Genomic DNA, 12,384 nt, shown 5'->3' with positions numbered 1-12,384 from the left:
GTCCATGTTGTCGTAATTAACTATGCAAATAAATGTCAATTATTAACATCAATTAGGCCAGTTTTGTTAAACATATCATAACTGACACAAACTGTATTAGTAATAAGGTCTCAGTTATGCGTTTTGCGAAGTTTTCACAATTCTTTCATTCCTGAAACTATTGAGCTTAGGAAATAAAGAAAACTACTACTACTACTGACAACTCACCACAGCACCAAGCTATCTGAGGCCAACACAGCTGCGCACGCTGCTTCTCCATCTCAAACTACTCAAAACCTCCCTCTTTAGATTGTTCTAATATTTTTTTAAATAATGCCGATAAATCGGCTCCCCATCTACATAATATTCTCCCACGAAAAAATCCTCCATAGAGAAAATTCCCTCAGAGAATTAAATCATCACTGAAAATTCCCTTCGGAAATTTCCTATTTAAATTTAAGGTTTTTCTTTTTTTGCTGTTTTTAAAATCATGGTAGAAATTCAACCAGAACCACGTACATTTTTCCAAGAGACCCCCCCCTCCCCCGCGACGGAAAGTTTCAAAGTTTCTCATATGGAAAATTCCCCCTGGAAAATTTCTCCCGCAGAAAACTGCCACCAACGGAAAAGTCCCTCAGAAAATTCCAACCCCCTGAAAACTTCCCTCAGACAATTGAGGGAAATCTCTATATGTAAAGTCAAGTTGCCAAATAGAAAGTAAGACAAGTAAAAAGAATTTTGTATAGGAATTCATGCGAATTTTATCCGAATAATATTTTCCCTGGAAGGTTCAGCCCCGGGAACTTCCTTCCTCATGGCAAAATCTTCCCGTGAAAAATACTTCCCCCGCAGAAAATTCCCCCCTTCTTTAAAAATGTCTCTTTACTTCGCAATAATAAATGCTATATGTAAAAAATGGGCAAAGCTCATAACTTACAGTCCTGTCCCCGGGATATGTGGGGGTCAGGCCATTCCCAAAAGCATTATTATAGGACCTTTTAACTATGCTGGACAAAATGGCTATCTGAAAATTTTGATTAGACAATTTGGAAAAGAAGGACGCGGTAGGGGTCTTGTTGCTGTTCAATATTTTTGGTAACATAAAAAGGGCACTAGAGCTTTTGATTTCTGTTTGAATGAGCCCTCTCCTGATCTTCCAGGAAACAAAAAAAAAATTACCCAAACACGCATCCGTGATCATTCTTCTGGCAAAAATACGAAATTCCACATTTTTACAGAAGCTTGAAATCTATACAGCAGGGCTCTCTGATACACTGGATCTAATGGTTTGATTCTCATTAAGAATCCTCAAGTGTTTACCAGATTCAAAACTCAGGTAAATTTTCTCTGGCTCTTAGCTTTTGATAGGTAACATTAAACTTATTGAATTTTATACATTAAGAAACAGCATAAAGAGACAATATACATATATATATATATATATATATATATATATATATATATATATATATATATATATATATATATATATATATATATATATATATATATATATATATATATATATATATATATATACATTGTTACCAAAATTCCGTTTTGTAGAATTTTGGTTACTATTGGGCGGAGATGCTCCTTACTTACAGTTTGTTAACTCGAACAGTTTGAAAATATATTTGCTTTTATATTGATTGTCAATAGCCGAAAGGTTCTATTCTGTGGATTTTATAATTGCTGATGATAATGAGGCAATGGATGGGGCAATTATTGTGATTCATTCGGTGCGTCGTATCCAGGTAATGCAAATCATCGTGTAATACAATTAGGTGCTGAAAAGCTTGTTTCCCAGTCTTGCCTCGAAAATTGAAATGAAATGAATTGGATCTTTATAGTTAGTTGCGTTTCGGACTCTGTACAGTTGAGTCATTAATGAGAAAATGTTTTGTTAAAAGAATTAATTTTAGGACAAAAGAAAACAAGGCGTCAAACACAAATCCAGACTAATCCGCTAGTAGCGCTAGTGTCGTCAAGGGTAAAGTGCTGAAAACGCCCTAATAGTTTGAGTGAAGTGTGCCGAAGTCTCTTACTGACACTCCAGGGGAAGAAAGAATAAGAAATTCCTTACTGGGGAATAAAGAAAAAGAGGGAGGCTGCGATTGCTCCCCCTTCACCTTTGTTGTTTTTAAAAATTTTTAATCCAATTTATTTAAGCAATCCGGATAAAGAAAAGCTTCAATCGTCCCTAAATAGTAATTATCCTCGAGAAAGTACATCCATTAATATATTTATGTGGTTCTTGGATATCAAAAGATAATTTTAGAATCATGATTTTCAAAGTTTGGTATTCAAGGAAAGTTATTTAAGTAAATCTGATTCAAGCGAGAGGCATATAGAAAAGAACAGTGCATAGTGAAAAGAACTACTCATGCACAAACGTGATTTCCCTTTTTGTTCCAGTTAAGAAACTTTAAACCTTCAGCTTTAAAGTTTTTTATTTCATTTCAAGATTAATTTAAGGGGTCTTAGACTCCTTCTCGAAATTCTCAAATGTTTCATAATGCATTTGCAAGTTATTGTTCCGTTGAATCTGAAAGAAAATTTTTATTTTCGAACAGTATTAAATATAAAATATTTATCACTTGGTAAATGTGTAAGGCACACAATTTTTAGTTTCGGCTACTATGTGCCGTGATTTATTCTTTACTAAGTTGCAGCAACCGTTGCGAATATATTGGAGATGAATTCAAAATTCTAGGGCAAAGAAAAGAAACACGAATAAAAATTTATTGAATTTCCTTGAGCACTGACGTTATTTATGCTTTCTAAGAGAAAGAGACTACACTAGAGACATATGAATGGTTGAACAAAACTGTGTTGTGTTCAAGTACCGTTAACGGACACGTCGTGAACGTCCTAATTAACGCCGACTTCCCAAATCACTCAAGCGACGAGTTCTACTCAAGTCGACCAATTCATGTCTTTATGAATGCCTCGGAGTGATTCTTACGATTAAAGAAAGTCTGTTGGCAGAAAAGCGTCATATTTTCCTGAATAAAACAAATTTTCCATGTTGTCTAATTTTTTTACCCTAAATAAATTTACAAGGCTCAGGCAGAAATCAAACATCCTGTCAACACCAAGCGACATTGATACGTGATTTCCTCTGGTTCGCCAGACTGAAAGGAAACTTCTTCAGAATTTTCCGGCGAAATCTCCCAGAAAATGATTACAATGTCAAAGCATTGCTTCGAGCCCTTTGCTAGTTTTGTTTTGTTTATTCATATTAATAAACACACCTTTCTCTCTCTAAAAAAAAGCATTATGTACCAAGAACAGTGAAACGACGCATGATTGTTGGAATTGGCCAAGTCGAAACCAACATTTATATATCTTAAAAATTGGGAGGAAATCGGGAATTCTATTTTTGATGAATAAAGCCTCCATGTGCAGTTACAGAATTTTTGGTCAACATATAAGCTAAAAACATATGGCATCAAATAGCTTAAGAAGCTGGAGCTTTGCTTTGACAGTATAGCCATATTTTCAAATCAACAGATTGTTAATGATTGAACTTTACAGACTAAAAGACTGGTCTAAGTAGTTTAGCTTTTTATTTAGATAGTTCAACCGGGTAACAGTGAGGAAGGTCTGACACTACCCTAAAAACTTTAGAGTCTTAAAATTATTAAATGAAAAAACAATTTTTTTCAACTGAAAGTAAGGAGCAGCATTAAAAATTAAAACAAACAGGATTTATTACGTATATGAGAGGGTTTGCTCCTCCTTAACACCTCCCTCATTACGCTACAGTTTTTAGTATAAAAAAAAACTTCTTATTGTTCTAATTAAAAGAGCATAGTGCTTCTGGAGTTGATCTTAAAGAATTGGGACATAATTCAAACTTTAGTGTAAAGAGCGAGGTGTTGAGGATGAGCAACCCACCTCATATGCGTAATAATTTCTGTTTGTCTTAAGTATTAATGTTGCTTCTTAGTTTCAGTTGAAAAAACTTTTTTTTATTTCATTTCTGATCATTTTTTAAATAATTTCAGGAAATCTGGCTACACTTCGACGGAAAAATCCCTCCTCCTGACCGATTTATTCTCTAGACCAGTGGTTCTCAAATTGTGGTACGCGTACCCCTTGGGGTACGCAAATATTTTAGTGGGTACACGGCCAGCCAACAAAAAATAAAACAACCCTTTAACTCTAGGACTGGCAATTTTATTTATATTTTAGCTATAGCATACTTTGTACTGGTAACTTAGGAGGGGTACCTAAAAGGTTTTGTGGGTAAAAAGGGGTAAAATATCTAAATAATTTTGAGAACCACTGCTCTAGACAATCCAATCCTGGTGAAAATTTACCCCGGACATTTACACTTAACATCTCCACGCGTAAAATTGAATCGACAAAGACAAAGCAAGACATACGCAGAATCTCGTATAGGAATTCTGGAAAATTTCACTAGTGTCAAATGTCTCCTGAAAAAATCATTCACTGAAAAGTTCCCTCCCCATGGCAAATTGTCTCTGTGGAAAACCCAACCTGTAGAAAATTCGCCCCCTTCACACGAAAAATTACTTCCCAATAGAAATTATACGTAAACATTGAACAAATTTTGTAACTTAAAGACCTTTTCCCAGGGCTCTGGGGGGCCATGAAATCTCCAAAGGTATATTAATTCGGTCTTTCAACTGTGCTGAACAAAATGGCTATCTCAAAATTTTGATCGGGCGATTTTGAGAAAAAAGGGCCGTGGGAGAGGTCTAGTTGTCTTCTAATTTTATTGGTCACTTAAAAAGGGCACTGAAACTTATAATTTCTGTTCTATGAGCCCTCTCCCAACATTTTAGTAGCACTGGGTCGATACGATCACCCCTGGGAAAAACAGGCAAACAAAAAAAGGCAATCAAACAAATAAAAACGCACCCGTGATCATTCTTATGGCGAAAAATACAAAATTCCACATTTTTGCAGATATGAGCTTGAAACCTATACAGTAGGGTCCTTTAATACACTGAATCTTATGGTGTGATTTTCATAAGGTTCTGTAGCTTTTAAGGGGTGTTTTCACCTTTTTTTGAAAATCAGGCAAATTTTCTTAGGCTAGTAACCTTGGATAGGTAAGACTAAACTTAATGAAACTTATATATTTGCAATCAGCATATATATGTAATTTTTTTGATAAATCTATTGATATAATTTTTTTCTTTTAGTAGAGTCTTGGTTACTATTGAGCCGGGCCGCTCCTTACTTGCAGTTCGTTACCACGAACTGTTTGAATAACCAGAAGAAGAATCTAGAAAAATAACGGTTTCCAGGGGGCATAACTATGATTTTTATATAGACCTAAAACAGGCCCAATGGACCCAATAGACGTAAGATAGATCCAGGGGGCAAAAGAAGTTTTGATATAAATGTCCATGGTACGTTAATATAGTGAGAGGTCAACGCAAAATATAGGGTATTATGAGAAAATTTTTATTTATGCAGTGTAATTGGTGGTCATGGTGGCTTAATCTCAAAAAGTGAAAGCCCTACTTTCTGGCTCATCAAAATCACAATTTAATAGCTAGGATTATGGTTAATTTACATATTCACCTTTGAGTATGCTAATGAGCTTTACAAAAAATGAATTTTTTTTCTCTTCTTGTCTTCTGTTCTTCACACCAAATTCCTCCTAAAATTTCTAACATACTCCTTTACTTAATTGTCTTGCAGCTTCTTCACATGTTTCGTGCCAAACAGAAATTTGCAAAGAATATTCAAAATTTGCAAATCTTAACTTGAAATATTTCCAAAAAAAAAAGTTTATAAACGGCACTTAAAAGGGGTTGAAAAGGGGGTGGAGGTTAAAAAAGGTCAGGTATCTGATAATATCTTAAATTGTTATGACAGTGGTGAACTCAAAAACATGATTCTCCCTCGTAGAATCCACATTCTCTTGTAATTTTCTGTAAGGCTTTACAAAAAAAATCTTTAAAAAATCAGAAATTTAGCATCTAAACTTTTAGAACAATATTTAGTGGAAACCAGGAATGAAATTTTGAAGAAAAAAAACTGAATCAGTCTCTAAGTCAAAGTTAAAAAAGGAAAATTTAAAAAGGAAATATAAGAATTAGAATGAACAATTGTGAAAACGTCGAGATTGTAAAGAACAGAGGTTCACCATTTCACCATTTCTTCAGTCCCATGGTTTAGGCTATTCTTATATTTTCATATGAAATTTCTTGTTTCTAACTTTTTTCTTTATTTTTGTCAATTATATGCCCCTTTAAGACGATTTGCGCTTACCTACTTCGTCTTTGGGCATTTAGAGTCCCAAATTTAAGTTCGTCAATTTCCACTATCATCTAATTTAGCATCTAAACTTTTCGAACGATATTTAGTGGAAAACAGAAAGCAAATATTGAAAAAAAAAAACTCAATCAGCTCCAAAGGCAAAATTTAAAAAAGAAAAACTTAAAAAGGAAATATAAGAATTAGGAATGAACCGTTGTGAAAAGGTCGAGATTGTAAGGAACAGAGGCTCAAAAGTATCACCATTTCTTCATTCCCAAGGTTTAGGCTATTCCTATATTTTCATATAAAATTTCTTCTTTCAACTTTTTTTTTATTTTTGTCAAATATATGCCCCTTTAAAACAATTTGCGCTTACCTAATTCTTCTTTGGGCATGTTGAGTCTCAAATTCACGTTCAACAGTTTCCGCTATCATTACTTTTTAACGATTCTATTGCCGATCTAATTAATTTTTTTTTAATTAGAGTGTTTTGTACATAAATATTATAACACATAAATATTCTCTTGTAAGTATAATTTTTAAGAAACTCTATAATTAAAAATAGACTGTTTAATAATTGTGGATTTCTTACCTTGGTCTAGCATTGGAGCCAAAAATCCTGTCCAACTCGTGCAAATATTTTGTCAAAGCAGGATCTTCATCAGAAACTGCTGTTTGTACGAAGAAACACATGCAAAAAACTGCAAGGACGAGAACCAATAGGCCTTTGTTGATGGATACAGACATACCTAAAAATACACTACAGTTAATTAAAATACCTAGGACAATGAACATGAAATCTGTTTGTCTGAGCGTGCACGACCATGTATACCTTAAGAAATGAGTAAAAATCACGAATAAATTTTTGATTAAAAGGAATTCAACATACAGTAAATCAGTTTGGTGATAATGAGCCAATTATGAATAAATAGGATCACGAGTAAAAATTCAGCGAACAATTGGCTAAAACATATTAAATTTTGAGTTTTTTATGGATGACTAGCTTTGTCAAATTCAATTAATTAGTTTTGGTTATTCATTTTTACTGTTCAACTTGGCAACACTGAAAAATACACCAAAAAAGACTTTAAAATCGCGTTTTTCAGATTTGAGTAATCCTAACTGGGTCCAGGAGACAAAACATTTTTTACAGCATTTCAAAAAAGAGCCTCAAACCCCAATAAAATAGTAACGGGCTGGACAGGACTTCTATAACAAACTTCGATTTACCGAAGCTGTTTAAAGAAAAGTAAAGTTTCGTTTGCCAAAAATTAAGATGGTTCAGAAAAATCAAATGCAAGATTCTGACTGTCCACCAATTGTTTAGCAAGATGTTGGTTAGAACTACTACAGATATTATTGATTAAAAATTAATGTTAACATTTAAAAAAACTCAATTAAAAAAAAAACCTATGTTAACAAACAGATACAACAACAAAATGCAACATGTCACGGGCATTAAAAGCATACACTTGTCCGATAAACCAACGACCACAAAAAATCCCTAAAACAAACCATTTAAATTGTATTCTTAGCCTTTTTGTTGCTTTGAACAGAAGCGTAATTTCTAGGGGGGGGGGGTATTTTGAGCTGAATTCCCTAAGTCAAGTGAAAATGACAGTGAAAAATGAAAACTTAGCCATATAGTACCAGAAAGGCAAAAGTATACTAAAGGAAACTTATCTGTTTTTGTGGAACCTTGAAGTATGTAGGCCAATCTTAGTTTTGACAAGATTTTTGAAAACCCTAAATTCCCGCCACGTGGCAAAAATGAGTCTGAGGGGGAAGTTGTACCAATCTCATCCTGCCCCACAGCAAATTACACCCCTGACTTTGAATAAAATAATAAAATGAATGGTAAGTAGTGCATCAAACAAAGCTGAGAATCCCCCCTCCAGTGAATTTCCATGCTCGTAAATGTTTAATGGCCAGCTTTTTGTGGGTTCTGTTCCCTTTTTGACAGTTATGTATACAGTTATCTTAGGGTCAGTGAAGAATTCTTCCAGCGTGTAAGCTTTATTTGCACATACTGACCAATGGCCTGCGTAGCACAGGTACTGATCTCCTGATTTTCTGGCCGGGAGGACAAACGTGGTTGAGGGCAAATCATCTGACGCTTCCCACGTAGCGGCAAGCTCTTTCATTTTAAAGATTTGCGCGGTAAAAGGATGATTTTCTGCTGCTTTAAATGGCCGGCAATACCTTATTCATAATAATTCCGGGCTTATAGTTTAAGTAAAAATTAGTAAAATTACTTAAAGCAAACAGACACTAAAAAGGTAATCTGATATTGCTTCAAATTTAACAGCAAATCCTAAAAATGTTGTTTTAGACATATTACCCTTCTTCTTCTCATCCAGGGTAATATCACACTTTACAGGCAAAAACTCTCTATTTATCAAATGTACCCCTTTTCTAAGAAATTTTATATCCTTGCCCTTACCCCTGGAAATAATTATTGGGGGCTGAAACTATCTCATATATTTTTAGTTGAAAAAAAAGATGGATATCCTTTATTTTGAGTTCTAGTTGTTAAGTCTGACTTTAAACTCTTTTTTTTTTAGAGCAGTTCAAATAGCATATGAAAACATATTTGAAACATGTATGAAAACATATTTAGGCTTGGAATATTCCATAAATTTTGTTCTGAGGAGATCCATCTAATTTTGGAAAGTGGAGGTATGAGTTGAAACCCCCCCCCCCCAAGGTAATTCGATCCAAGTCAAATATACTTCGTCAAACTTGATTTGAGGAAACTTACTTAAAAAAACAAATATCTTACGGAGTCCCTTCTGGGGTGCCCAGTTTTCTCCTTATCTCTTCCTTCCCTGGGGGTTTTTTAATAGCTATATCCTTGTCCATCTCGGGGACATCATCATGTTTGAATTATTTTCAAGCCAACTGCTTTCGATACAGCTACTTCCCGGTCTCGACTAGGGATTGATTTTGTAGTAGTACTCACTACACTGATTTCATTGGTCAGGTATGGTAAAACATTCATCACTTAATCAGAAACTTACGCATGAGAGGGGGGTATCTCACCTCTCTTTTCCGAAGCTGAGGGATTTTTACGAACTTCCCAATAATTTTCTATATATCGTATACAAGCACGTTCGGAGCATATTTCTTAGAAAGGTCCAGTCATAAAACATTAATTGATTAATAAGTGTCCATAGCACATTTTGAAAAAAAAAACTAAGACTTCGATGGCCTCGGGATCGAAGTCCTCTTGCATACGTCTCCATTTATATAACTATCCAGCTCTTGGAGCTTTCTTTCAAATTTGTGCCCTAGTTAGAAAAAAGAAATCTTGTCTATGCCCCTGCTCTTATAACTAAGGAAATTCACGTAGCCTTTTTTTTATAATATTAATCTTTGTTTTCTGATGTGCCTTAATCAGCAGAAAAACTTAATAGTCAATCAACGGGTCTGACGCTAAACTTCCAAGGAAGAAAAAACACCGAACACAGTCAATTTGAATTTTTAATGATCCATTTATTCCCTGCAATGACAAACCTGAAAATTTACGATTACATTTCTCATTCCATAATAAAAAAAAAACACTTCATTTTAGGCATATAAAATTTATGTGGTGTTAACATTTTTTTCACTGTTTTCAACGTTCTGATTTATGCATCATTGTTTTGTATAATAATTAGTTTTTGATTGACTGATTTTTTCCTTTTTAAATATAGTTTGTGCTCGCCTTTTTACTCTACCGTCCTTCCAAATACCAATTCTGTTCTTTTGCGGTTTTTGACATTTTTCATATCTTTGATATGAAAACTTTATGTTTTTATCGTATATTTGATATTTTTCATATGTTCAATCTATTATTAATGCAAATCATTGTTACACTGTTACTACTATTGCTGTTACATCTATTTTGTTTTGAGGAATTTAAGAAAAAAAGAAGCGCAAAATGTTAAGGCTTGACCGAAAGGTAAATATCAAATATTTTGACTGAATTCCGATTCAGTGAATACTTTCGAAGGGGACATTTCAGTAGTGCTTTCCTCAATTGCACGAAATTCCTGTTTAGAGACGGTAAACCAATAATTTCAAGCCATAGCTCCCTTTATTTTTTTAAATTTCTCTCCCCGCACCTGATACGTGGTTTAGTAACTTACTTTAATTTTAACTTAACTTTTGGACATCTCTACAAAGTTTTGTAAAAATATCTATTTATTCAGGTAATAATAATAATAATAATAATAATTTATTTATAACCCACAAAGTACATTAAACTGTGGAGTAAACACACAAAAAAAGAAAAAAACAAGACAAAAATTGAGAGGGGGGTAAATTGCACGTAGATTTTGAAAAGAAACCTTTTTAGCATTTTCATTTAAAAACTACTAAAAATAAATAGCCTACACCCCCTCCAAGATTTTCAAAACACCTAATTTTTGTATCGTCAATAAAAAATCGAAACAAATCCTTGCCCACCCTCTGGACTTTCGGGAATTAACACCACTGTATTTATGTCTCTGCCATAGAAGTCTATAATTAGCCACTGGTTTGCATTTTCTACGCTCCAAGCTAGCGGTTACCCATTTTGTGTACAGCAGGTGCCACAAACTAGGCGTTCCAGAAAATTGCCAAGTGAGACTTGAAGTAAATAGCAACAAAGCCCACACCGTCTTTCCATAACAAAAATACACAAAGTGGAGACAATAGGAAAAATCTTTTAGAGAGTGGAAATCAATTCAGTGGTTATTTCGGCCCTATGTCCAATGGCTGTCTTCAGCACAATAAGAGAAAGAAAAACAAATACATATATATATATATATATATATATATATATATATATATATATATATATATATATATAATACGTCATTAAAAACATCATTAGTTTTAATTCTTATAATGTAAGTTTATATATATATATATATATATATATATATATATATATATACATATATTTGATTCTCGTATTGTGTTGAAGACGGCCCTTGGACATAGGGCAAAAATATCCACTGAGTTGATTTCTACTGTCTTGAAAAGATTTTCCCTATTGTTTCTACTTTGTATTTGTTTGCAACGTGAAGTGTGTGCCATGTGTGAGAGGAAATGTCCTACCGTGGCCGAAGTCTGCAGCACAAGATGGAACAAAAGGCGTTACAATGTGTAAACAAGTTGGTGGAGGGTTGGAAACGTTAGTGTTCCAACTAGGCTTTGATAATTTTGCTATGAAAAGCAGTACTTAGCCCCTTGTCACTTAGATTTATTCTTACAAAAAATTTATTGTATAAAAAAGGAGCTATGAAAAATTCTGTTCCACCCAGCATCGATATAAAAATGATTTTTTAAACTTACTTCAATAGCTTATGCTTACTCAATCCTTTTGAAAACCAAGAATTCTTAGTAGGTACTGCAAGACAAATAAGGTCTCAGGTCCGTTTTTATTCCTCAAGTCGACCTACATTCACCTTCGGCGCAGCTACCCATCATCTTAAGAATGTTTCCACCAATGAGAGATCGCTGTCTACGAATATGAAAGACATTCTCTTGGACATTTCCATCTTGTATCGTGTAACAGAAAATTAGTTCTGTTATTTTTGTAGCTCATTATAAACGCCAATTCGTCATGTAGTGGGTTGATGGATTGGATAATCTTTCACCAATTAAAGGGGGATACTAATGGTAACACAGAAGAATATTATTAAAAGTATTTGTTGATTAATAAATATGGCAGTTTTCCTTTTTGATGATTATTTGTTCACTTGGAATTAGTCTTTACAATTTAGCCGTCCTGGCTAAGGGGTTGGCACGCTGGGTTGGGAATCCTTTGTCTGGGAGGCAGGGGAACGATTCCTCACATGGCCGGTTGTTTAGTTTAGGACCAGGGTCAGTGGCATAATTCTGTAAGCTCAGCCAGAGTCGACATAACTTGTTTTGTTTTGTAATCTTTGGCAATTTGTTACCTTTCATTAGTAATACGTCTATAAAAGCATGTTTATATGCTGCAGCTTGTCCCCCCCCCAATTGTAACGGTAAATTTATTTTTCTTGTTTCTTTTTTACAATACCCTCAACAGTAAATTTGTTTCATTTCCACGGCTTTTAAAATCTTATATATTTCCAGGAATTTTTGGATTATTCAGAGCAAACGCAGGCCATGTACGATGATTACATTAGGAGAAATAAAAGAAGC

The 12,384-nt window shown here is 34.0% G+C and overlaps 1 protein-coding gene across 1 annotated transcript in view; it reads right to left on the bottom strand.

Annotated features, from left to right (window-relative positions):
* LOC136041744 (uncharacterized) overlaps positions 1-11,661 on the bottom strand; it is a 44,578-nt gene extending 32,917 nt beyond the window's left edge. The window contains exons 1-2 of the mRNA XM_065726497.1: positions 11,548-11,661; positions 6,818-6,974 (exon numbers count right to left, since the gene is read on the bottom strand). Of these exons, the coding sequence (XP_065582569.1) occupies positions 6,818-6,972 (155 nt within the window). The 5' untranslated portion in view covers positions 6,973-6,974; positions 11,548-11,661. The remainder of the gene's footprint in view (positions 1-6,817; positions 6,975-11,547) is intronic.
* Positions 11,662-12,384: the final 723 nt, after the last annotated feature.

Source organism: Artemia franciscana, unplaced genomic scaffold (genome assembly GCF_032884065.1).
Source record: "Artemia franciscana unplaced genomic scaffold, ASM3288406v1 PGA_scaffold_36, whole genome shotgun sequence".
Lineage (NCBI taxonomy): Eukaryota > Metazoa > Arthropoda > Branchiopoda > Anostraca > Artemiidae > Artemia > Artemia franciscana.
The sequence above is the reverse complement of the archived record's forward strand: the minus strand, read 5'-3'. Positions and strand labels throughout refer to the sequence as shown.